Genomic DNA, 27399 nt, shown 5'->3' with positions numbered 1-27399 from the left:
TCATCCTTATTTTAAGCCTTATTCTTTGATGAATTGATAAAATTGCCCGTATGAAGTGCTGTCTTCGACACTTTATTTCTCATACTACAAATACGCATCAATACCTACAAAATGAATATCAAACAATACATAAATGAATCAAAAACGAAAATAATATGTACTATGTACAAATGTTAATAAAATGTAAGTGTTCTCGCATAAGTTGAGGAAAAAGAAACGATAAGTGACGTAAAATTATAAACACTAATAACTATAATTTGGCACTTATCATTAAGTTTCGCCAAAAAAAGTTTTGTTTTGGTTAAAGAGATCAACCATTAATCTTTTCTTGTGATAGAATAAATTAGGGGTAAAAGTCATCTTTAGGTTGGGGATAAGCCTGTTCAAGAATTTACAGTGAAAAATGTCAAGAAGACCTCTTAGGACATTACTAGGCCATTATTCGACCAAACATTGATAACTCTCTAGTGCAATCTTTCCATCCTTTTCTCTTTATTTTCGATAATTTACTTTCTTGTAATTTACTTCCGCAATGCTTACTAACGTATAAAATGACTAATATGTTCTTAATCAAGAAATGTTAAAATTAATCACATTTTTAAATACCACAATTCACCCCTCTTGTGCTCGAGGCCACTTGTTCAACAAGTGGCACCATAACCTAACTCTTGTTAAGGACTAATAATCTTATAAGGAAAAGATAAATTCAATCTATTCACTAAGAAAATCTCCATCCTTTAATGGAGATGGGTATAGGTTGTGGAAAGAGAAAATGAAAATTTTCATAGAGGAAATGAATCGTAGTATTTGGAAGGCTATGAAAGAAGGACCATTTGTTCCTACACACATAATTGATGGTTTTGTAGTAAAAAACACCTAAAAAAGATTGGTCCATAGAGGATAAAGAGAATTTGAAAAATAGTTTAAAAGCTAAGAACATCATCACCACTACACTCGGTCTTGATGAATTCTTGCAAGTTTTCTCATTGCGAAACTATGGCTTGTCGTCTCCTCCAAAGGAAATGTTTCTCTAGTTACGTTGAGATTTTAAGGTAGTACACTCAATAGAGATTGAAAAATTAGAAAAATTCTAATTGATTCTCTAGTAAGTGATTTATTAATTGCTTAGTCAATTAAATTTATTTTTTACTAACCTTTGGTTGAGTTTTCAAGCAAAGGGGTACAAAATATAACATACCTGGAGACTAATATTATTCAAAAGCCCAATGATGATAAAAAAAGTTGTCCAAAAGATATCCTAAGACGAAATGACTATCCATTAAAAATAATATGAGAAAAAAAGAAGTTGACAATAAAACCCCCCTCGGTTTAGAAAGCCTCGAAGACTCTTTGAGTGTTGTTAGAAAAAGAAATATCAAAGGGAAGAAGTTTTCCAGAGCGTATCTACTAGTTGATTTCAAAGCTAAATATTAAGTTACGTAGAGAGAAATAATATTTTAGATCATAACCTTACAATGGACTGCTACTGTCCATCTTTATATGGTAACTCATTCCTTTTAATTGGGATTTGTGCCTTAAATATGCTACGACTTTTTTATAATGACAAAGGAAAAGGGAATAAGTATACTCTCAAGGGGAGGATATATTCTATATCTAACTCAGGGGGAGTTTAATCACTCCATATATATATATATATATATATATATATATATATATATATATATATATATGTATATATATATATATATATACACTTTGTTTCTATTACCACCTCCCCTGAGAGGTGCGTTGTCATCATCAAAAAAGGGAGAAAATATGGATCTATGTGCTTGCAAGTATTTAAGACCAATATCTAAAGTTTTGATGACGACAACACATGACAATAGATTTCAACCATGATGATAACCAAATCATCTTATAACATATCAGTTGAGGACTCAATGACAAATTGCCTATACAATTAGATACTATCTAGCAAATTCTTGAAGCCTCCCTAGGGAAAAGCATGAAAGTTCGCCATGTCATTTTTTGGAGTGAACTAAGTATTGTAAAGATAAGGTAGTATCTTTAAGAGTACTAAGGCAACTCACACACACACACTTAAAACTTTTTCAAATATTTTACCTAGAGAAAACATCTTTAAAAATGCCTAGAAATTATGCAGATGTTTTAGGAGTTATGGAAATGGCTAGAGGAAAATATTTGTCTTATCAAATCAATTAAGAATTTGATCTAATAAATTAGATCTAATAAAACTAATGCCTCCAGACATTTAGACAACACAATAAATATACTCATCGACTCTATATCAAAACCTTTCTTTTTGGGCATCTCAACAATCATATTTGGAGTATCTAATCGATTAGACTAAGCAATTAAATAGTTAATGCAGTCCATAGATCTTTTAATTTTTGGGTGATACCAACTCTTATATAAAGCGAGGTCTCGATCACTTGGAATCACGCAAATTTAAGGCTAATCTCCATCCTAAATTTTTTCCATTTCATTGTTGGTTACCTAAGTATTGTTGAGCGAAGCTCTATCTATAAGGAGAATATTTTTGTAAGTGGTCGTGCTAGTCGTTTATAATCTTAAGAGTGCGATACCTTCAAGAGATTGAGTTTTTTTATTAAGATAAATCACAAATCTCTGTTATTGGTTTGTTAAGCTTCATCGAAAAAAGCGTTATTTTGGTTAAAGAGATTAGCCTTAAATATCATCTTGTTTTAATAGAATAAGTTTGGGGTAAAAGTCGTCTTTAAGTTCGGGATAAGCCTGTTCAAAATCTCAAGATTAAATTATATTAGGTTCGTGGGCATAACCTTTAAAAGCTCAGAAGTCTATAGATAAAATCTCAAAAAGACATATTGGGTACATGACTAGGCCAACGTTCTACCAAACCTAGATAACTCTCTAGTGCAATCTTTCTATCCTATTCTCTTTATTTTCAGCAATTTAATTTCATGTACTTAACTTTCGTAATACTTACCCACTCATAAAACTTACTAATACAATCTTAATCGAGAAAAGTTAAAATTAATCATGTTTTTAGATACCAAAATTCACCCCCTCTTGTGCTAGAGGTCACTTGTTCAACACTGTCCACCAAAGGGATCATCATCGTGAGGGTTGATTCCAAGGGCGTCCTCCTTAGAGAAAGTGATGTCAACCCATATTTTCTTAGGGTGCTTCTAGGAAAGCCAAGGGATATTACATTTGCTACAAAAATATGCCTTGTGTATTTCCTTTGGGCGGAATTGAACTAACTCCACCGAAAAAACCTCCATAAATGGTGTTTGTGTTTTAATGTAGAGTCTTGTCGGCCAACTTCAAAGGTTAGATGGAATGAGTTAGGGTAAAAGTGTGGCCCAAGTTAGTATTACCAGGGCCCCACGATGGATGCTAGTGTACTTGTCAAAAGGTTCATGTGTGTGTGTTCCTTTTGCAATGGAAAAAAGACTAAGATGCATTAGTAGGCTTATAACAGTTTATAATGGTTAGGGCTTGCCCACGAAGGCGAGAGGCCCTGTATAGTGATATTTTACGATGGTTTTAGGAGTCTTGCTCATGTAAGGTGAAAGCATATGCAAATGAACAATGTACTCAAGTAGAAACATACATGGGGTGTGATCAGTATGATTTATGATTTGTCCCTCCTTCCTCGAGGGAGAAGTATTTATACAAACCTTTAGGGCTTAGGGTTCCCTTGGAAGGGTCACCACCCTCTAGGAAAATAAATTGGGTTTGTTGGGAAAGAATTTGTATGACTAAGGAGGATGGTGGTCTGGGAGTCAAAAATTGTGAAGTTTTCAATCAAGCTTTTCTTAGTAAATGGTGTTGGAGGATTTTGAATGAGCCTAGAGCAATTTGGTTTGACTTTCTTTCCTACACGTATGGAGATATTCATTCTAGTTTGTTGGATGGTTCTGGTAGTTGTAAAATCAAACTAAGTTCTTTGATTTTTTTTGTAAGCAAGTTATATTGATTAAGAACGAATGTTCTAGAAACTCGGTTACAAAAGGCTAAAAAAGCCAAAACAAAAAATTACCCACCAAATTGAACCTATCTTAAGTAATACAAAGGGTTTTTGCAAAACTCATAAAAGTTGCAATTGGGATGAGTAATTTTCCCAACAAAAGACCATCTCCACACAAGCATTTTACAATTCCAAACTAAATCACTAGAATTGCAAGAATTTTTTTTGAATATGATTCCATTCCTATTTAACCAAAGACTCCATATAATAGTCAACCAAATGCATCCCCCTTTACCTCTCTTTACCTTCTTTTGATGACAATAAAAACTCCAAACCCAAAAACTCTCCATAAATCATCACTCTTAGAATAATTCAAACCAATCCAATACGCCATGTCTTTCCAAACCGCTTCGGCTATCCGACAATCCAATAACAAATGCTTTGAACTTTCATTAATTTCATTGCAAAATACACACAAGATATTCGAAGAAGATAAAGTGATACGTCGTTTCAAAAGCAAATTTCTAGTAGGGATCTTATTCTTGAAACATCTCAAACCAAAAGCTTTGACTTTAAGGGGACTTCCACCTTCCAAATATTGGAATAAATAAAATCATAATGATTTACTGGACCATACAGAAAGGAAAACTTGCAAATCTCACGAAAACAAGAGGAAACGGAAAAGGAGCCATCTTTTGCCGGGAGCCACTTCTTAGGCGAATCCGGCCCTGCACTTTGAAAAATCGCTGCTGGCAGCAGCTGAAGAAGGATGGGCAGTGATGCTGCAATCTCCGGAACAGCTCGGAAAGGCACACCGAAATCACCCAAGACCATTCTCCATGAACCCAACCACCCATACCGGAAATGGCAACATCCTGCAAAAGAGATGAAGAAAATAAAGCCGGAAAGATATGTTTAAGAATTCTCACTTCTAACCATGAGGCATACCAAAAAGGAATAGAGTGGCCAAGCCCCACGCCAAACTTGATGTTGTTAACGAAAAAGTCTTCCGGAAGATGATTTCCCAAAGCCATGATATCTGACCACCACATGGATCTCCTTGCACGATTATTAGGATTCAAATCACCAATCAAAGCCTTCAATTTAACATCCACATATCTCGCCTTTAAAACCCGATACCCTAAAGAGTTAGTAGCTTTCAGGATCCTCTATCTCCATTTCATGAGAAGAGCAAAGTTGAATTTTTCCAAACTCCTCAATCCAAGCCCACCTATTTCGAAAGGCAAACAAACCTCCTTCCAACTAATCCAATGAATTTTCCTTTTCTCCTCCAATTCCCCCCACAAGAAATTACTTTGCAATTTTTTTATATCCCCAATTATCTTCTTAGGAGCTTTGTAAAAAGATAAAGTGAAAATCGATAAGCTACTCAAAACCGACTTTAAGAGCGTGATCCTCCCACCAAAGCTAAGACACCTCCCTTTCCAAGAGTTCAATTTTCTCCTAAAATTATCCAAAAGAGGTTTCCAAGACGAGGTCTTTCTAGGATTAGATCCAATAATGATTCCAAGGAATTTAAGCTCTTTCGCCTCCATTCTACAAGAAATAAAAGAAGTTGCCACATCCAAGAAATGAGAATTAATATTAATACCAATTATCTTGCTTTTATGGTAATTAATACCAAGACCCAAAACCAATTCGAAACCTTTCAAAACTGACTTAATAGCCCAAAGATGTTTCCAACTCCCATCTCCTACCAATAAGGTGTCGTCCGCAAATTGAAGGACGTCAATGAAGGATTTACCATTCAAATTACACCCCATATAATCTCCATTATCCACCACCTTATTGATCAATCCTTTCAATCCATTCGCTGCTATAACAAAAAGAAAAGGAGATACAGGATCACCTTGACGTAAACCCCTTTCAACTCCAAATTCCTTTGTAGGATTACCATTGACAGGAACCGACATCTTACTAGAAAAAACCAAAGCCTCCATCCACTTCATCCATAAAATATCAAACCCCATCCTCCTCATCATATATCCCAAGAAGTTCCAACTAACTTTAGCATAAGCTTTTTCAAAATCCACTTTAAAAAGAAGACATTCCTTTCCTTCCTTCGAAGCGAAATCCATTAATTAATTAGCAACAAGAACTCCGTCGATCATGTGTCTTCCCGGGATAAAGGCGCTTTGACAATTGGAAATAATGGACGAAAGGATCTTCTTAATCCTACCGGCCAATGACTTAGAAATAATTTTGTGGATGCTCCCTATCAAACAAATGGGCTGATACTCATCAAGGCTCAAAGGATTAGAGGATTTCAGAATAAGAGAAAGGAAAGAAGAAGTTGTGGATTTTGACAAAAACGCCCCATAATAGAAATCTTTAAAACACAACAAAACATCACTTTTCAAGAAGGACCAACATCTCCTAATAAAAAGAAGAGAAAAGCCGTCCAGACCCGGACTCTTCGTCCCATCACAACTGCACACCGCTTCCTTAATTTCCGCTTCCGAGAAAGGAACCTCAAGGGATAGAATTTCTTCCCTACTCAAAGAACTTAGAGGGACTCCGTCTAAAGTACGTCTATTCAAGCAATCTTATTTGAATTTGTTCTCAAAGTGCACTTTAACCGCCTCCTTAACCTCCATCGCCGAACTCACTAAACCACTACTAGAATTGATTGAACCAATGTGATTCCTATTCCTTCTTTCCTTCATAAAACGATGAAAATACTTGCTATTATTATCTCTGTCATTTAGCCACTTAATTCTAGACTTTTGGATTAGCATGTTCTCCTTTATCTTTAAATTTAACCAAATTTTCTTACTTGCCTTCTTTTTTATCTCATGCTCCTCCTCATCCCAAAACTCCATATTGTCCGATGCATTCAAGACTCTCACCCCTTCCTCTACCTCTAAATCATACTTGCCAAAAACATTTTTATTCCACCACCTCAATTTATCTTTTATAAGCCTAAACTTCTCTTTCAAAACATAATATCCTCTCCCAAACACCTCCAACCCCCTCCACTCCTTTCCTACAAAGGTAATAAAATTCTTGTAGGAAAACCATTCGTTGTTGAATTTAAACGATTTCGGGCCCCAATCCTCCTTATCCACAATCAACCATACCGAACAATGGTCCGAGATATCCCTAGGACCGATCAATTTCCCCACAACTCCCAAAGAAGACACAATAGAATGTGCCAAAAGAAATGTATCAAGTTTACTTTTAGATTTACCATCTCCACTAAACCAACTAAACTTCTTACCTTTACAAAGAACATCCACCAACCCACTCTGCTCAATAAAAATCGGAAAATTCCCTCCACTCCATGTTACTCATACCATCTCTGCTACCTACTCTCTCATTCCTCTTTTCAACCGCATTAAAGTCTCCCCCATTAATTCACTCTCCATCTATATATTTTTGTTTCAATAACAGTAATTGAGACCATAGAACACGTTTATCACTTAAAGAACAAGGCAAATAAACATTAGCAATGTAAAAAATACCTCCATTCCAAGAGACTTTGTTTCCAAGGTATCCTTTGCCACTAAAAGAAAAAAGAGTCGTAACCGCTTTATTCTTCCAAATAGTCAAGAGAACGCCTGATAAACCTTCCGCTCCCAAATAAGAAAATCTAATATCTTCCATTCCCCACAAACTTTTGACAGTAGAATCCGAAACATCCTTCAATTTTGTTTATTATAATAACATCATGTCCGCCTTCCCATTTCTAATTATTTGACAAATTCTCCTCCTCTTTAGCAAACTACCTCCCCCCTTACATTAAAAGAACCAATAATCATTGTAACTGTTTTATAACCTCCGACCCTCCCTCCATATTGTCTACAACCAATTTTTTCAAGGCATCCATTTTTTCCTTACTTCCCTCCTTGAGTCTCCAGCCACCACTCCCAATTTTGTAATAAAATTCTGAAGTTTACTATCCAAAGAAAAATCAAAATTCGAAATAATTCTTTGATTACATATACAAATTTCAGACTCAGTTTGTTTGACAATTAACAACTCAGGAGAAATAGACCCTCCCAGTACCATTTTATCACCAGATTGAGGGAAAGAGAATAAGTCTTCCGCATGTGGGCCTTGTAGATCAGCATCCTTGATAGCTGAGACCAAACGCTTCTTTTTTATTTTCTTCTTAATGGGCCTAAAAAAAGACCGTGTCTTTCGTCCACTAAACTCTGCCAGCGTTTTGACTTTAGAATTGTTACGTTTTGATTTATTCCTACCAGCTTCCACGTGTTCGGCCACTTTATTAGGAGAGAGATTTGCATCTGTACCCACGTGCTGTTGGTCCACGGAATCTACTACTTTTGAAACAGAAAGAATAGCCTCCAATATAGAGTCAGAATAGAGATTAGTTTTCCCATGATTACTTTTCGCCTCCCATGCTACCTTCAATGTTTCATCGAAAAAAGAGTGATCTTTCCCCAAAAAACTTCCTCCTTCCTTGTTCATATTCCTGTTCACACATGCTCCTTCCTCTGATTGTACTATTTCATCCTCCTTTTCTGCAATTTTTGGATTGAATTCTTCCACCCCCTTTTGACTTGTCACTTCGTCTTCATCAAGCGGAAAACCAGTTTTTTGATTTGGAGAACCACAAGAACTATCATATTCCCCATCTTCTGAATTAGAAAAGAACTCGCTTGGGCAAGAAGAGGATGGAATAATGCTCTTTGATGAAGGTATATTTTTCACTATACGGACCGGTCCATATGTGTCTTCTCGAAGAATCAAGAAGAAATCCTCACCATCAATGGAAACCTTCATCTGTTCCTGTAGCTTGAAACTAAAAGGGACTCTTAACAGAATCCTAGCAATGCCCATGTTACCTCCTAGAGACGTGTTCTCATCGACACACATAAGAGCCAAGAGTTTTTGTAAGTTCCTCAAAGAAATCAAAGCTCCATGCGTGACATGGTATTCCATGAACTCTAACCCACATAACTCTTTCTGAATCGATGTCGGATTCCTTCCACGGTCTAATCGACCGAAACCATTGCTTCCACCACCTTGACTCTTCCCTTATCAGTTCCTGGATCACTCCTTCCTCCATCTCCTCTAGTGAGACCAGAGTTGCCCCCAGTGGATAGACCTTGACCAAGAAGAAACCTTCAATCTCCATATGTGTCTGAATATTATAAGTCTCCCTTGAGAACAGAACCTCACCAATGAATGCCTTCTTCCATCTATGTTTACTATCGTTGTTGGTTATGAAAGAGAAAGAATTGTGATTCAAATCTTCTGCCTTGTTAACTTCATCGTTCTTCTTTCCTTTTGTGACTGCTACTGCATAGGATTTGTTTTCCACCACATACTTGTCCCTCTTAACGAATGAAGGCTCATTGTTCCTCCCTACTACCTTCTTCTGGAATCCCTTGTGCTGCCTCCTGACCTCCTCCCCCTTCTAACAACCTCTCTACTGAATATTGGTTGGATGGCATGGATTTTCTTGCCATCAATCAATATGTTATCAAGCTTTACTGCCATGAGTCTCTCCTCCTCTACTCCCTTGAATCTCGCAAAACCAAAACGCTTGCCAAATTTGTTACGCTTTGGTGGAATAACGACCTCCACAACATCTCCCAGACATCCAAACAACTTGAATAAGTCTTCAGCTCTTGATCTATCTGGGAACTCTGAAAAATAGAAAGAAGAAATCACCTCCTTTTCTCCCACTTGCATACCACCGAACGGAAACACGTCCCATTACACAACCAAATGCCAATAAACCCTCCTTCGAGCCCTTTGCCACTCCATGAAGATCAAGCAATAAGAGAAACACTGAACAAGTGAACTTTCCCTGAAGCAAGGCGAAACAGAAAACCTAGAGAGAGGAGAGAGCGTTTTCCATTTTCTCTCTCATCTTTTTCTTTCTTTGTGGTGGAAAGATATTAGAAGTGATTGAGTGTTTCATGTGTCCGATGTAAATTGGTTTTCCAATAGAGTTTCTAGTAAACTACGAAATGGGGAAATAATTTACTTTTGGAATCATGTATGGTTGGGTGTGGAGCCATTTAGCACTGCCTTTCTTATTCTTTGTGGCTGTCCAACCATTTGTCAGGGCGATGTTTCAGATTTGAGATTTTGGTTCAACAATATTTGACATTGGTAATTAGGTGTTGATGAGTTCAGCTTAAATAAAGAGGAGGGCATCCAACTTCAGAATCTGTTGGAGGTTTTGAAAATGGTACAGCCCATTCAAGGATTTTCGGTCAAGAATAATTACTGGTTTCTTACAGCTATGAGATGGGCAGATTTAAATTTGGAAACAAATGTTTTAGTTGAATTAAAAGATATTTGGAAAGCAAAAGTCCCAATCGGAAGTAAAGTTCAATTCTTTGGTTGGAGTCTTCTTCTAAATAAATTGCCTACTAAGAGGGAGTTGATAAGGCTATGTGTTTGACAGTTCCCAAACTACTTGCATTTTCTGTAACTTGGTGGAGGAATCAGCCTGACATGTTTTTTTCGAGTGTGACTTTATGGTGCAGAATTGGAAGAGGATAGCATTCCGGATTAGAACCTCATTTCCTGGTGCAACAGATTTGGTTAGTGGATTCCTGTAGCAATTCAAACGCAATTTGTTTAGTTTGGTAATTGAGAGTTTTGTCTCTTTGTTCTGGATATCTGTTTGCTGGATTGTGTGGCTGAGTAGGAACGATGTAGTGTTCAATGATAGGAAGAAGATGGTGGAGGATGTTATTGCTTTGGTTAAAGCTTTGCCATGGGTCTCGTTACTAGTTAGCTATTAGTATTTGTGGAATGTTAGTTTAGATTAGGAGGTGTGAAATATCAATCCCTTATTCTATGTGAGTTAAGGGCGGTTTGGTGTGACGTTCAATATGGCCGAGATAAGGTGTGGTCTTGCTTATGTAAGTCTTGGATGAGCTTTAAATCTCCAATCCAAATTCAATCTCCTTCAAATCTAAGAAATATTGATACCAAGCCAATTAAAAAGAACTTAGAGCATCTCCTATTGTGCAACTTACATTTGAGTTCTTTATGGGATCCATTAAGCCACATTATATTAAAAGTAAGGCAAAATTATACGCAGGGTCCTTTATCTTATTTTTTTGTAACAAGGTGGTCCTTTAAGTTTATTTCGCTACAAAGTGGTCCTTTATCTTAACTAACGTTTGCACCGTTTACCTTTTCCACAACCTCCGTTCCAAAAACGCTTAGGTGGCAGTAACCATTGCTGATGTGTCATTTAACTCTGGTGAACTAGTTATTTGTCACATGCCAAAATAGGATTATCCCTAATTTTCAGATTAAACCTAATTTCAAGTCGTGTGACTGAACCCAGAGCTTGAAGACGAAGACGACAAGCCACTGGAGACGAACACGAAGCGGCTTGGAGACGAACACGAAGCGGCTTGGAGACGAACACGAAGCGACTGGAGAATCATAACTCGTGTGAGCAAACGAAGCTGACCTAGGTAAGAAAGCTGCATTTCCAGTTTTTATTTTGTGTGTTTGGTTGTATGTTTAGGTGTAATGTTACGTTGATAGTAGCTTGATGTGTTGATGTTAGGGTTTGTTGTTTATTTGATTGTTGGGTTTGGAATTTCATACTGTTAACAGGTAATGGATGGGTTTAATGTTGATTTTCACCATGGGGGGTATTTTGATGGTGACAAATATGAAGGAGGGGAACTGACTAACTGGACGTGTGATGGTGATAGATGGAGTTACTTTGAGATCTTAGGGGTTGTGAAAGAGATGAAGTACGAAGGGGTCTTGGAGATGTGGTATGACTTTGCTGGAACATTGAAGCCGTTAGAAGATGACTTTGGTGCAATAGAAGCACTTAATTGGTCCAAGACTAATGGGAAGGTAAAAATATACATTGTCCACCCTATATCTCAACCTGAAATAATAGTGACCCCTGAGGAAGACCAAACTGAGGCCCAATTTGAGGCCCAAACTGAAACCCAACCTGAGGCCCAAAATGACAACCAAACTGAAACCCAACCTGAGGCTCAAAATGACAACCAAACTGAAACCCAACCTGAGGCCCAAAATGATGACCAACCTGAGGCCCAAAATGATGACCAACCTGAGGCCCAAAATGATGACCAACATGATGCCCAAGGTGATCCACAAGTTGATGTGCAACCTGAAATCCAAACTGATAACCAACCTGACAGTGATGATAGTGCATTGGGGCACAGGTTTGATGACTCAGATGATGAGGTCCTAAATGATGGATTTGATGAAGTATTGGTAGAAGAATGTGTTCAACCTGTAGATGAAATACTAGTAGATGAAACACCTGTAAGTAGAAAGAGGAAGGGTGGGAGACCCAAGACCAGTAAGAGAGCAGGTAGTTCCAAGAAACATAAGGGAAGACCAAAGAAAAAAAAAGTGTCTGAACTTGGTTCAAGGGAAGTAGATGTTGAACCACCGAGTGATGAGGATGTTCTTGAATTTGGAGTTAGGGAAAGGAGTACAGGTAAGAGGTCGTGTAATGGTTTGTCAGATTCTGACTATGTAACTGAAGAGCTAGAAAGTCAAGATGAAATGAGTAGTGATTATTCAGATGAGGGTGAGAAGGCTAAGCATCCATCATTTGTTGCACCTAAGAATTTTAATGACTATAAGTGGGTCTTAGGAACATTATTTTCAACAAAGGAGGAGTTTAAAGAAGCTGTTGCAAGTTATGCTGTCCACAATGGTAGGGATTTAAGGTTTGTCAAGAATGACAAAACAAGGGTAAGAGTGGGCTGCAAGGAAGGATGTGGTTGGGTTGCTTTGTGTTCTAAATTGTCTAATGAGGATACATGGCAATTGAGAACATTAAATGACAAACACACTTGTAATAGAGAGTTCAATGTAAGGATGTTTAACACCAACTGGCTTGGAAAGAAGTTATACTCAACTGTTAGAATTAACCCTCATGTGAAGTTAACTGCTATATGTGAGAAAGTGCATGAGAAATGGAATGCTGGTATGAATAGGATGAAGGCTTATAGAGCAAGGAAGGCAGCACTCAACATTGTTGAAGGTTCATTCAAAGAGCAATATAGAAGACTATATGACTACACACATGAGCTGTTAAAGTCTAACCCAAACAGCACCATCAAATTGAATGTACAAGCAACTGAACATCAACCTGAAGAGCATGTTAGCAGACCACTACTTCCAAGCTTTCATAGGTTGTACATGTGTCTGGATGCTTGCAAGAAAAGTTTTCGTATTTGTAGACCAATAATTGGAGTTGATGGATGTTTTCTAAAGGGTAATTATGGAGGTCAGATACTTGCAGCAGTTGGTAGAGACCCCAATGATCAAATGTTGCCCATTGCAGTGGCTGTTGTTGAAGCCGAGACTAAAGACTCTTGGGCATGGTTCTTTGAACTACTTGTCCAAGACTTGGGGGGTCCAGAAATCTGCAAGAATATCACATTCATTTCAGATCAGCAGAAGGTAAATGTTTTTTTAATAAAGTCCTTAATGTTTTTAAGAATATCACATTCAGATCTGTTTTTATTCACATATAGGTCCATCTGCTTTTTAAAAACATTCAGATATGCAAGAATATCAAGTCCTTAATGTTTTTAAGAATATCACATTCATTTCAGATCTGTTTTTTATTCACATATAGGTCCCTCTGCTTTTTAAAAACATTCAGATCTGCAAGAATATCAAGTCCTTAATGTTTTTAAGTTGTCACATATAGGTCCCTCTGCTTTTTAAAATGTAACAAATGTGTTAGTTTTTTGATGTTTTTTATCTGCTTTTCAATTGCATTTAATTAACAGGGGCTGTTACCTGCACTAGAGGAGTTGTTACCTGGCGTTGACCAGAGATTTTGTGTAAGACATTTGTATAGTAACTTTAGAAAGAAGTTTCCAGGAAAGCAATTGAAGGAAATCATGTGGAGGGCAGCCAAGGCAACATACCCCCAAGCTTGGGAAAGGGAAATGAGGGAAATGAGGAAGGTTAATGAGGAGGCCTACAAACATTTGTTGAAGGTCCCCCCAAGATTTTGGAGTAAGTCTATGTTTAAGTATAGAACCAAAAGTGATGTGTTAGTCAACAATATGTCTGAGACCTTTAATAGTGTTATATTGGGTGCAAGACAAAAGCCTATTGTAACAATGTTAGAGGAAATCAGAGGGTACCTAATGGATAGATGGGCAACTAACCGGGCAAAGATAGAGGATTACAGTGAATCTGTATTACCAAGAATTAAGAAGGGACTTGAAAGAAGACAAGAAATATCAAGGTTCTTTATAGCAAGGTAATTTTTACCCTTTACTAAATATATGTTGATGATTTATTTAAGCTGATATGAGTAATTTGTTGTATAGGTTGTCAGGTGACATGATTTATGAAGTGAGGCATACAAATATGACTGGAGAGAAATACACAGTTGATCTAAAGAAGTTTGAGTGCTCTTGTAGGAGTTGGATGCTCACTGGCATTCCTTGCTATCATGCAATTAGTTGCATCCAAAGTAGATCTGAAAGCCCAACTGACTACATTCCCTCTTACTATAGGAAGGATACTTACCAGGCTTGCTACCAACCATTGATTTATCCAACAAATGGGGAAAACTTATGGGAGTTGACACCATATCCTGATATACTTCCACCACCAACCAGAAGAGCACCAGGTAGGCCAAAAAGAAGTAGAAACAAGGATGCTGATGAAAAGAGGAATGATGCAACACATGTTTCAAGAAAGGGGCTGCCAAACAAGTGCAGAGTATGTGGTATGTCTGGACACAACAAAGCATCTTGTCCAGCTGCTCCAAGGCAATCCCAAACAGTCCCGAATGTGGAATCCCAAACTGCCACTAATGTTGAATCACAAACTGCAACCAATGTGGAATCACAGACTGTCCAATCTCAACCAATATCACAGACTGTCCAATCTCAACCAATCCAAAGAATGCAAACAAGACAGTCATCTCTAAGCCAGCCCCAAGTTGGTGAAGCCCCAACAACAAGAGTCCAGACACGACAAACCATCACAATTGCTCAGTTGCTTGCAATGAGAAGGGCAAGACAAGGATCAACTGCTGCATTTCAGCCACCAACAAGCCAGAGGCCAAAGCTGGCCATAAAGAGAAAGGGAAAATAGATGATACTGCATTCTGTTGGATTGGTTTTACTGCATTTTGTTTATTTTGTGTTTTTTTGCATGCTGTACTGATGTAATCTTGTTGGATTGTTACTTTGTATTTTGGATCTGATGTTGATGTACTGCTGTAATCTTGATGTACTCATGCTAGACCTTTAATTTTGAATATATGGTTCTTATTTTGGAGTTTGGTCCTAATATGGATCTAAAACATATCTGATTCTGCCTTTGTATTTTGAGTACTATATCAATGTACTATATCAATGTATTTTGAAGACATGGTTGTTTCAATCTATTAAGTTCTTCTTTAGGTTATTTTTTGAGGTACCAAATATATAAACAAAACCTGTAAATTATATTTAAGATTGTAACAAAACAAGACTATTTGTTTTAAATTTGTAACAACCAGGTCCTTCTACTTATATTGTAGTAACATAATTCGTACATTGGTCAATGTAGAATGTTATACAAATACAACACAAAATATGCAGAATTGATACAAATACAACACAAAATATGCAGAATTGATATAAATTAGCTTCATGTTTTACACTGCAGTACAATTTGGTTATTCATTCACCATTGCTTGATCAAAGTAAACATCAACCCTACAACAAGCATAACTAAAAACATAATGACATAGACTTGTAGCTTCATCATTTTAATGCAATTCTTCAGCATCTCATTGTCATCCTTTGCAGAGGCCCTTCTAAGCATCTTTATTTCTACATCTTTTTCTTCACATTTGGAACATTTGGAAATTACTGAAGCATGAATCCCTGGGTTGGTTTCATCATTGTAATGGTTCTCATACCACTCAAAAAAGTTGCACCCAACATTATCAGGTTCACTCTGTTAAAAAAACATTAACAAGTCAAGAAAATAAGTTAAATATGACTCAAGAAAATAAGTTAAACTTACCACAAAGTATCTACATCCCCAAAATAGCTTCCCAAGGTTCCTTCCTTTCTTCTTAACTGTTCTAACAACTGCTTTGGCTCCACACGAACAAGTGGGTGCAATTTCATATTGAGAAGCACCTGAAATGAATGTATTAGAGCTCTGACTTCTTCGATTTGGACCGCTGCTACCATATGAGGCCATTGATTGAATTTGGGGAAGTTAGGGTTCTAAGCAATTTGAAATTGGGGAGATTGAATACTATGTATTTCAGACCTAATATAGAATAAATATTATAATTAATGCTTATTCAGCACTGTTAAGTGACACATCAGCGCCGTTACTGCCACCTAAGCGTTTTTGGAACGGAGTTTGTAGAAAAGGTCAAACGTGCAAACGTTAGTTAAGATAAAGGACCACTTTGTAGCGAAATAAACTTAAAGGACCACCTTGTTACAAAAAAATAAGATAAAGGACCCTGCGTATAATTTTGCCTAAAAGTAATTATTTAATTTTAACTTTAATAAAAATCTGATATGGGTCCCACAACTTTACCTCATAATTTGATTTGATTGGGTACTACAATATTTTAGTTGTTGCATTGCTATGCAACTCTATTATGACATGACAAAATTTTTAAATATTTAATTATTAAATTAATGGTACAGGTGGGGAACTCAATAGAAGAAATTACCATTGGAGATGGTCTTACGGTAGATCGACCTTATATATTTTGTAAGAATTGAATGTTATTACACAAAGCAACTGTGATAACTAAATTTATCAACCACATTAACCCTAATAGCAACAAATACAAATAACCACAAGTATTAAAACTTCGTAATGAAATACATAAAAGATTGCTAATGCAATATATATTGAAATAAACGAAAGTTAAACAGAAATAATGTGACAGAAATAAAAACAAAGAAACCATAATTAAACTATTGAACTGGAGAAAACAACTACAAACACATGAACAAAATTGAACCTTGAAAAGAAAAGATGGCAATTATTGTAGGACTGCACTTGACACTTGAAAATCAATTTTGGCCCATTGTTGTACGGTGAAGCTTCAACAATTCTACCACTGTTTTTCTATTCGCCCCTGACATCACATCATAGCTTGAAACATATTCTACTTCCTTCTCCAACATTTTTGCAACAGTACATAGAGTCGGAAATCGGGAAATATCCAAATAGAAAAGTTCAGAAGTTAAACACATATGGTTGAAATACTGAGGATAAGTGTGACATGTAACTGCTTTTGTCAACTCCTCTAAATTTTCTACCTCAACAATAACCCGAGAGTCAGAGAGAACAGGTGATTTAGTCATAATCAGCCTCTCTTTCATAACAGTAAATAACCGCATATCACCTGACCATGATAATACATAACTCAAATGTTGACACAAAACACAAATTTTAGGATCAGAATGATTGAAATTGTCGATAAGAAAGTTAATAATAGTAGTGCGAAGAGAAAGACTACCAATCATGGTCCTAATTGTATTTTCTTTCCGTGTATCAAACGGTATATGGGACGGAAAATTGTTTGGAGAACATCCCAATTTTTCCCACAACTCTTCAAACCTGTTGAAGTTGGGGTGTCTACGCTGATTTTGCTTAAAACCAAATTGCTCGCTGTCAATCTTGAAAATAATAAGGATACATTAACCAAACAGGGAAAGAATGGAGCACCAGTCCAACTGAGGAAGGTTAAAATCTTTGATACCATGTTCCTTAGACTGGGATGGTAAACTAACGAAACGGGGACTGATTCCTTCTCCATTCAGAGCTGCCTCCACGGAGGTTCTGAAAGCAGGAACCACCGAGCATAGCATAGATCCCACACAAGCGCATAACTCGTTGTCATTAATACTTTTACATTCATACTTGGACAGTTTGCCAAGATTATATGCAAGACGGAAAGCCATAGCAGTGCTGTCTCCTGATGCATCTGGGATATAAAAACCACAGTATGTCATGTTTCCCATCTTGTTGATTTGAAACTTCTTATTTGGCTGATTGGTTGCTGGAATACTAGAAATTCTAGGACGTTTGAGGGGTTACTTGCAAGAGTACTAGATGACGAGAATGGGACAATGCTATGACTCGATTCCTCTTCGTTTGTTCCAGCGTTTCTCATTTTGCTAAAACTCGAGTAGAAGTTGAAGATTAAAGAGATTTTTAGTTTCTTTTAGGGAACGATTAAACAAAAATAGCACACTATATATAATAAGAGCATGTGGTGTTTGTGCTTCAAACATTGGGAAAGATTAAGAATACAGTAAATGTATTACTGCGCATTTATATTTATATATAATATATTAGTTCAAATTTTCGCGCTTTTTTACTAACTATTGGGAAGATCAATGGAGCTCTTGTCAAGTTACAATACTTTAGCATTCATTAACGGGGTTAAAACTTAAAAAGTACATTTCAAATTTTCAATTGATACTGTAATTAGTAAACGTTTGTTAGTTAAATTTGAAGTAGACAAGTGTTTTAAGGAGAATCATTGAGCTTTGAAAATGTTAAATAACAAATGTTTTAAGGAAATCATAAAGCTTTGAAAAGAAGTGTGGTAATAACAAGTGTTATAGTTACAGTAGTTAATTAAAAAAAACAAAATTATAATGGATGATTTTTTTATATTTCAAGTAGTTGTTGCTACAACATAGGCTCGGATTTGTAAAATTAGTGGATGACTATAACTGATAACTAGCTGCTAATTAGTAAAATAACATTTTTAATTTTTAATTTATAAATTGATGGTTTCATTTGATGTTTTAAAAACCGAACCGGAGAAAGAATCGTTAAAACATGCTGGTCATGGTTCAATCGGTTCAACCGGTTCAATTGTGGTTGAACCGCATATTAAATTTAAACTAAAAAAATAAATATATTATTAAATATTTTAATAAAATTAATTTATATCATAATTTGTAAAATAAAATTCTCAAATAAATACGATACTGATAAACAAGCTTACAAAATAAGAAGAATGCAATGTAAGACCCAATAAGTTATTAAATGGGGCGGGCTGCCCGGCCAACCCGCCAAGCTTGTTAGTAAATTATGTAGTAAATCAAATTGTAAAATTAAAAAAAAGCTTATAAATTATGTAGTAAATCAAGTTGTAAAATTTAAAAAAATTTGGCGGGCTGGCGCGCCAGCTCGTTAGTAAACGGGGCGGGTTTGACTTTTGAGCTCGGACACCTAAGTTGGTCCGCCCCGCCCCACTTTTGGACGGACTTATACGGGGCGGGCTGCCCGCTTTGATTTCGTTGATTCTCCTTCAACGTTTCTTATTAGTTTGGGAATTATCAATATCATTTCAATTTCAAAATTCATTATGTAATTGAGATGTTACAGCAAATAAAAAAGGTATAAATGAAAGAAAAATTACAAGCTAAAAGCTAAATGAGAATTACCAAACAAAGTGTTTGCGAGTGAAAAGCTAAAAACTCAAAAAAAATTAGTCTTATCAAAATGACTCATACAAGTGTAATATTGTTATCTATAACAATATATAAAGGCAAAACATGGTTTGGATGTAGCCTATTTTCCTTCTAATTATACCCTTTTCAGTTTTTTTTTAAACTTCAACTCATTGGTTCTTTGCAAACTTGTGAGATTGCTATAACTCATAGATATGAAAAGAAGAACAAAAACATTCTCTTTGTATCCAACACTGAAAAGGATGAAGATCAAAGGGGAAGCATATCAGGTGTTATAACACTTATTGGAAGAAGGTTTAACAAATCCTTGAGAAAGTTAGACAGACAATGAAAGACAAATGTCCAAGACAATGGATCAGAAATGAGTTCCCATAGCAAGAGAAAATATGAAGACTAACTTAACCACAACAAAGGAGTTCAATTTCATGAATGTGAAGGGTTTGGTCACATTAAAGCTGAATGTCCTACTTTTTTTTGGAGCAATATATAACTTTTATTAGTCCAAAAACCATGAAATACAATCCGATCCCAAAGGATCCAGGAACCAATAAACCTATCTAGTAACTCAAAGCCTATTCAATACATAGATTTTCTCTATTGATATGAGTGGCCAATTTCCTATATCCTATACATCTCATTATTATACTTTCCTTTAACCTATTCGTGATTGTATTCCATTATGTGTTGGTTGAAAATCACATCATTTCACATTCTCCACACGGCATAGACTGTCTCTGCAATGGCAGCTTTGAGTATGTCTCTCCTCCATCATTTCTTCTTCGTTTCTGTTATGAGCCATGTTCTCTCAATCGTCCAGTTTGAAGGACCTCCGTTATAGCCAATCCAAGTCAGAATGTTCCTCCATATTTCCTTTGTTTTGCTGCACTCAAACATAAGGTGGTCCATTGTTTCCTCTGCTGAGCAAAAAACACATTTGGCATCAACACTTATACCATATCGTATCAACCTGTCCTTTGTTTGAAGTCTCCCCCTAACTGTAAGCCAAAGTATAAATACTGCTCTGGGTCTTGCATAGTTGGAGAAGAACAGCTTCTTCCAATCCATGTGATCTAATTCCACTCTCAGTTCTTGGTACATCTTTGAGGTAACAAATTTTTCCCTTTGCACAACAGTAGCTTCCCAATATTGCGTGTGTCGCACCTGATCCCTCACCTTAAGGATCCTCTTCAACATCCACGAGCAATTTTGAGGATGCTGCCATTGCATCACATCTTGATACTTAAGGTAGTATGCATTCAACCATCGCACCCATAATTTGTCAGCTTTCGATTGGATATTCCACAACAGTTTTGCAAGCGTAGCAACATTCCAAAGACATAAATCAGTGATATTAAGGCCACGAACATTACTTAGTGTGAAGATGATATCCCACGCTACAGGGGCTTTTAACTTCTCTCCCTTTTGCCACTCCATAAAAAGTTTCTGCACAGTCCTTCAATGTGGTGAATGACCTTCTTGGTGAGGGGGAACACCTGCATCCAATAGGCAGTTATAGAGAAGAGGACACTCTTTATAAGCTGACATCTACCTGCATAACTCAAAAGTTTTAAAGTCCAATGTTGGATTCGTTGTACAATTCTCTCTATAAGTGGTTGGCATTGCATGATAGTAAGTCTTCTGCTCGAGAGAGGCACTCCTAAGTATCTGAAAGGGAGTACACCCACATCAAACCCAGTAGTAGCACATATTTGTTTTTGTTCATGCTCCATGGTCCCTCCAAAGTAAAGCTTGCACTTTTGAGGGTTAACTTTGAGACCTGTTGCAGCAGAAAATTTATGGAGTTCTGTCATAATAGCCTGAACAGAGTTGGCATCTTCTCTGCTAAATAGAATGAGGTCATCAGCAAATGTTATATCAATGAGTTTCATCTTTGCACATTTGGGGTGATATCTAAAATTTGGATGTCTATGAACTTTCTTCAAACTTCTGTGTAAGTACTCCATGATAAGGACAAACAAGAGAGGTGAGATTGGGTCACCTTGCCTGATCCCTCTCTTGGCTTTCACAATAGAACTTCTCTACCCCTGCACAACATATTGATAGGAAACAGTGGAAATACAACTCATGATCCAGTCTATAAATCTAGTTGGGAAGCTCATCTCTCTCAAAATGCCTTCAAGTGCTCCCCATTCAACTGTATCATAGGCCTTCTGGAGGTCCATCTGAATGGCACATCTTGGAGAGATGTGTTTGCAATTGTATCCCCTCAAAAGCTCATGTGATATGATGATATTATCATGAATCACCCTTCCAGGAACAAAAGCAGCTTGGGTATCATCTACAATGTCAGCAATGACTCTACTAAGCCTTGTTGTTAGGATTTTTGATATGATCTTATAGATAGTGGTGCGACAGGCTATTGGTCTGAGGTCCTTCATAGTTTTAGCATTGGCTAACTTGGGGATCAAAGTCACTAGAGTGCAGTTCACAGATGCATACATCCTTCTATTATCAAAAAAGTCCATGACAACCTTCACTACATCACGCTTGATGACATTCCAGCTAGCTTTGAAGAATTTTGCATTAAATCCATCTACACCAGGAGCTTTGTTGTTCCCAATTCCCTGTAGAGCATCCTTTATCTCTTTCTCAGCGACTTGTTGAATAAGCATGTTTTGTTTATTTCTATTAAGCTGCTTTCCATCTCTGAGGACTTCCACATCAACATGCCTGAGGTTCTGAGCTGTTTCTCCCACCAGGCCTTGGTAAAAATTGGTAATCTCATCCTTAATATCTTTTGTGTCCACAAGAATTTTTCCATGCTGATCCTCCAGTTTATATAGCCCCGTTTGTTTGTTTTCCCCCCTGACTATTGCATGGAAATAGGCATTGTTTGAATCTCCTAGTTGGAGCCAATCAACCTTAGCCTTTTGACTGATAATCTTTTCCTCCAGCTCTGTGTTTTGGATGACTTCCTCAGTCCAGTATTTTACTTGTTTGATCAGATTCTGATTGAATCTATCCTCTTCTAGCACATGTTGATCTTTCTCAAGATTGTCTCCGCTGCCCTGGATTTTCCTGGCTCCAACTGTTGCTCTTTTAGTTTATTTTCTCACTATGGCTTGAAGTCTAATAAGCTTTCTCCAAATAATGTACATAAGTATACCCTTTTCTGGTTGTTTCCAACTGTTATGAATCACCTGCAAATAGTCATTTCTTTCAGTAATACAATTCAAGAATTTAAATCCAGTAGGAGTCCTATGCACTGGTGGTGAGTTATCAATATGATTCTTTACAGGGGCATGATCAGAAATATGAGGTTGCAACACTTCAATGTCACTTTTGTGGAAAGTGTTGGTACCAGGTTGGGTTGCAAATAGCCCTATCAATTCTGGAGTATATCATCCCAGTAGCCTGTTTATTGGACCATGTGAAATTATCCCCTCCAGTCTCATGTTTAGTTAACCCTACAATTTCCATCATATTTGCCAAGTCTGCATATTCAGATGGGTGAACATCCTTTCCACCAATCCTATCAGCTATAGTTAACACATTGTTAAAATCTCCTATGATCATCCAAGGCCCTCTAACATTGTTAGCTAAGTTTTCTATATCTTTCCAAAGGTTTCTGCTCTTAACAAGCTGATTCTGAGCATAAACAATGGTTAGGCTGAATGCTTTATCCCCATTGAGGTGATAGAGCTAACAATGAAGAAATTGATCAGAGCTATCAAGGGTATGGACCTCCCATTTATCTTTTCTCCACATAAACCATATTCTGCCATTCTGATGGTGCATATAGTTATCACTACATCCCCAATAATGACCAAAGACTTTTCTTATGGTATCATCTTTATTTATTTTCACCCTAATTTCTAATAAAGCAAAACCATATACCTGGTTCTTTTTGAGGTGGGCTGCAACCTCCATGTATCTTGCCCTCTTATTGAGCCCTCTAATATTCCAGCTTATCATCATATCACAGTCTCATTGACTGTGGAGCATTCTCCAACTCCCAAAACATCAAAACCATTTGTGCAATCCAAGTTCTCCTTGTCTTCAAACCTAAGAGCTCTGAATGGTTTGCCATTTGATGTCACCTGCATCCAGGGGTTGGCCTCTTCTTCAGTCTCTTTTTGCTTGCCCTTCACCATTATAGATTCTATCTGTTCCACTGGTTTAGCCTCCTCTACATCAGGGGGTGGATCCTGTTTTGAAACCCATGTTTTCTTAATTACCTCTTTCTTCTTGCACTCATGTCCCACTTTATTACACTTCTTGCAATATGGTGGTCTCCACTCATAGTCAATTTGCTGCACCATTTTGGTTCCACTTGGAGTCTTGATATTAATGGCAGTCTTGAGCTCTGTTGTAACATCAACTTCAATGAGCACCCGAGCATATGAGACCCGTAATTTCTTGGATGTGCACTAATCCATCATTATCGGTTTGTCTATGGCACTTGCAATTTTCCCAATACTCTCCTCTCCCCAATACAACAGTGGTAGTTGGGGAAAGATAACCCACAAAGGGAGCACTCTGAGCAGGTCATCGTTAAGCTGAAACTCAGGTGTCCATTTATGAAGAAGCATAGGTTTTTTGTATATTGTGTAGGGGCCTCGTAGTAGGACTGTATCCTTGTCTTCGCGCGAATGGAATTTGATCATGAAATATCCCTCTTCATTGTAGTATAATTATGGCAAAACTACAAAATTCCAAGTATTTGTCATAAATTTTTTCACATCATTCATCGATAGTGGTTCTCCAAGAGCATACATAATCAAGGTATTTCCCCAATACTGTCTCTCTGATGTTACATCTTTCTCCTTGATTTGGACCTCAATCTCACCATTGATCACCATAGGCGCCGTGTACTTGATTGCAGTTCCATTGAATTGATTCCCTTTGATAATATCTACCCAAGGTTTCACTTCAGGTGATTTCCGATTTGCATCTTTGTTCTCCGATTCCTTCCTATTTTCCTGACATCGTGCTAGCTGTAGTACCCTTATTCGATTGAGAGGTAGATGGTGGTGATGTAACTGTCACCGCCGGGGGAGTCGTAGCCACCTTCTTCTTCGGACGGCCGCGACCCATCGCTCTGCTAGGGTTCTTTTTCAAATAATGAATGTCCTACTTTTCTAAAGAAACAAAAAAGGGGATGGTCAATCACTTGGTATGGATCTGATAATGAGAGTGAAGAAGAGACAACTAACAAATTAATGGCTTTCAATGGGAATTATGAATCTTAATGAGACTCTACTGATGAAGAAATGACTGAAGAGCAACTGGTTGCAGCATTCAGACTCTTACAGAACTAATGGAGAGAACTTTGCTTGACTGGAGAAAAAAGAGAAAAAGACCATAGGTGTTCTTCTTTAAAAAAAACTTCTTTCAACCATCACTAGGCTGGAAGAGGAAGTAACCATGCTAAATTCCTAACTTGAGAATTTAACAAAGTCTAAAAGAATAATGAACAATGATTCAAATACGGTGGATGTTATGATCGAAAATATGAAGGTTATAGGGTTTGACTACATTTCCATGAAAAAAAGGTCAAAGTCCCCACTAAGAAGTTTGTTTCTCTTTAGAAGAAAACTGAGTCCTTGATAAAGGGCCACATGTCCCAATATCATGCTTAACGTGTGTATACTCAAAACAGAGGTTACAATAAGAGGGCAAAATCCCTCCTAGACTCACTTTTTGCTCCCCTCCAAATTGGAGGGATTTGGAGGGGAGGGAAGATTTAGTAATCATAATTATATTATTTTCCCTATTTTAACCTCAATTATTTTTTTAATTCCAAGATTCTCCTTATTGAATTATTAAAGACTAGATTTTTTCTCCGTATTATTTCACGTTTATTTTTTTCTATTGTGCGGTTGCTATTTGTGCGTTGTTCCTCTCAGGTGAGTTTTTTTCTTTTTATTTTGTTAAAGTTCCCTTTTTGATATTATATTATTATTTTTATAATAATAACATACTTATACTTATATACTTATATCGGTTCTTATATATGATAATAATAAGACTTTTTTATTATACTTATTGTTCATTGTTTTCCCAAACTCATGAACAAAATTCTTCCCAAATTCAACTCCATAATTCCTCATAACCTCCAGTGTCTCTTCACTTTCACTACAAGATCCACCATGCCTTGCTAAATCACGTTTTCCACTCTGAAGTTCATCATCCCAATGAAATAGGTGACAATCATCATCGCTCTAGGAAATTGATGAAAAACAAGAAATATGTAAACATACTGAGAAGAAAGGATTAAAGAGTATATGAACAAGGATTAAAGTATATTAACAAACCCTCCAATTTTTACACTTCCAATATCTTCTTCCTGGGTTTGAGGTTGATTTCGAAACAAATATTCTCATGGGAAGCCCATGCCCACGAATAGGAGCTTTTCTTCCATGGCTGTTTACCCCTGAACTTGCGCTTCCTACCATTGTTGGAAACATTTGAGAACAGGCGAGGAAGAAGATGAATAAGATAACCCTAGCTGCTACCACAATGGAAGAGAGGAAGAAGATAACAGATTTAGGGTAAACTATTTATGTTAATTCATTTTAGGTATTTAACATATGTAATTACAGAAAATAAAATAGAAAATATTTGGAATAAACGACACGTAGGACTGAGTTTAAAAAGAATTTGATACGTGTCATTTCCAACTCAGCAAATTAAGTAAACAAATCCACTAAAGGTTTAAAATGCGAGAATCTTGAAATGGCAAGGATGGAATATGTATTATTTTTTACCGGGGTGTTTTTGGGATTCACCCCAAATGGCAGGGGCAAAATGACGTTTAACCCTAAATTTATTGATTATTTGGATACACTGCACGTACACACTGGAAACAAATAATTATATGTAAATATAAATAATTTATTAAAAAAAAGATAAAAAATATGTTTATCATTTTAATTTAAATGCTTTTATTTAATTTTAAACATTCAAAAGAATCGAATATTTTTATATGATTTTAAATATTCTCTTAATTTTGAAATGTATTTGATCTATTTTTTAGTAGCTAATATTTATTTTTGACTCTCGAATCGTATTTAGTTTTTTCTTTTTTATGGTTAGTTTTTCATTAGAATTATGTCCTGTGTTTGAAATAAATCAAATTTAAAGTGAACTTTTTATTTTAAAATATTTTATCAATGTTAAATACTTTTATGTGTGACTATTTGATTTTACTTAATTATTTTTTTTAGTTTTTGCCACTAGTATTCAATTTACTGGACTGCCCTAATCCGGTTCAGGGTCAGTTATGTTATCAAGTGATAACAGACCCCTCTCGACCATAGTTGCAAGGGATCGAATATTAAGTCCAACGTTAATAACCACTAAACCAATAACGATTGATATTTTGCTTAATTTGGTCATTAAAAACCATTTTCTAATGATTTATATTGAATATATAAAAATAAAAAACTTTGTACCACGTTTCCAAATATATATATATATATATATATATATATATATATATATATATATATATATATATATATATATATATATATATATATATATATATATATATATATATATATATATATATATATATATATATATATATAGGAGGGATATATTTACTCCAGGAGTAAGTTATTATAACTTACTCAACATCTTAGTCATTAATTCTTTTCAATTTAATGGTTAAAATTAATAAGTAATAGTTTTCTCTCTCCACATTTAATTGCTTATTAATTTTAACCATTAGATTGAAAAAAATAAATAGTCAAGATGTGGAGTAAATATATCCCTCCTTTTATATATATATATATATATATATATATATATATATATATATATATATATATATATATATATATATATATATATATTTTGAGATTAGTAGAGAAATAAATAAGTTATACTCCTCAATCTCTAAATAATTGTCACATTAAGAGAAAAAATTGTCCCAAAATACTTGTCATTTTAGATTATCAATACAATTTTATATTTAATCTTTCAATTGTACCCTTTATTGTTTTCTCACTTAACATTAATGCTAAATTGAATACACCA

At 36.1% G+C, this 27399-nt stretch overlaps 2 protein-coding genes across 2 annotated transcripts; one reads left to right on the top strand and one right to left on the bottom strand.

Annotated features, from left to right (window-relative positions):
* The first annotated feature begins 11028 nt into the window (after window positions 1-11028).
* On the top strand, window positions 11029-15028 carry LOC131597948 (uncharacterized). The gene is made up of 4 exons (XM_058870606.1): window positions 11029-11376; window positions 11522-13366; window positions 13702-14183; window positions 14254-15028. Exons 2-4 carry the CDS (start codon window positions 11525-11527, stop codon window positions 15026-15028), a joined length of 3099 nt encoding a protein of 1032 aa, XP_058726589.1. The 5' UTR covers window positions 11029-11376; window positions 11522-11524.
* A 576-nt stretch (window positions 15029-15604) lies between these two features.
* LOC131597947 (uncharacterized) lies at window positions 15605-16170 on the bottom strand. The gene is made up of 2 exons (XM_058870604.1): window positions 15950-16170; window positions 15605-15880 (listed from the first exon to the last, which is right to left on the bottom strand). The coding sequence occupies exons 1-2, from the start codon at window positions 16130-16132 to the stop codon at window positions 15605-15607; spliced, it is 459 nt and encodes a 152-aa protein (XP_058726587.1). The 5' UTR covers window positions 16133-16170.
* Window positions 16171-27399: the final 11229 nt, after the last annotated feature.

The sequence above is a fragment of the Vicia villosa genome, linkage group LG4, assembly GCF_029867415.1.
Source record: "Vicia villosa cultivar HV-30 ecotype Madison, WI linkage group LG4, Vvil1.0, whole genome shotgun sequence".
Lineage (NCBI taxonomy): Eukaryota > Viridiplantae > Streptophyta > Magnoliopsida > Fabales > Fabaceae > Vicia > Vicia villosa.
This window is presented reverse-complemented; position numbering and strand designations above follow the sequence as displayed.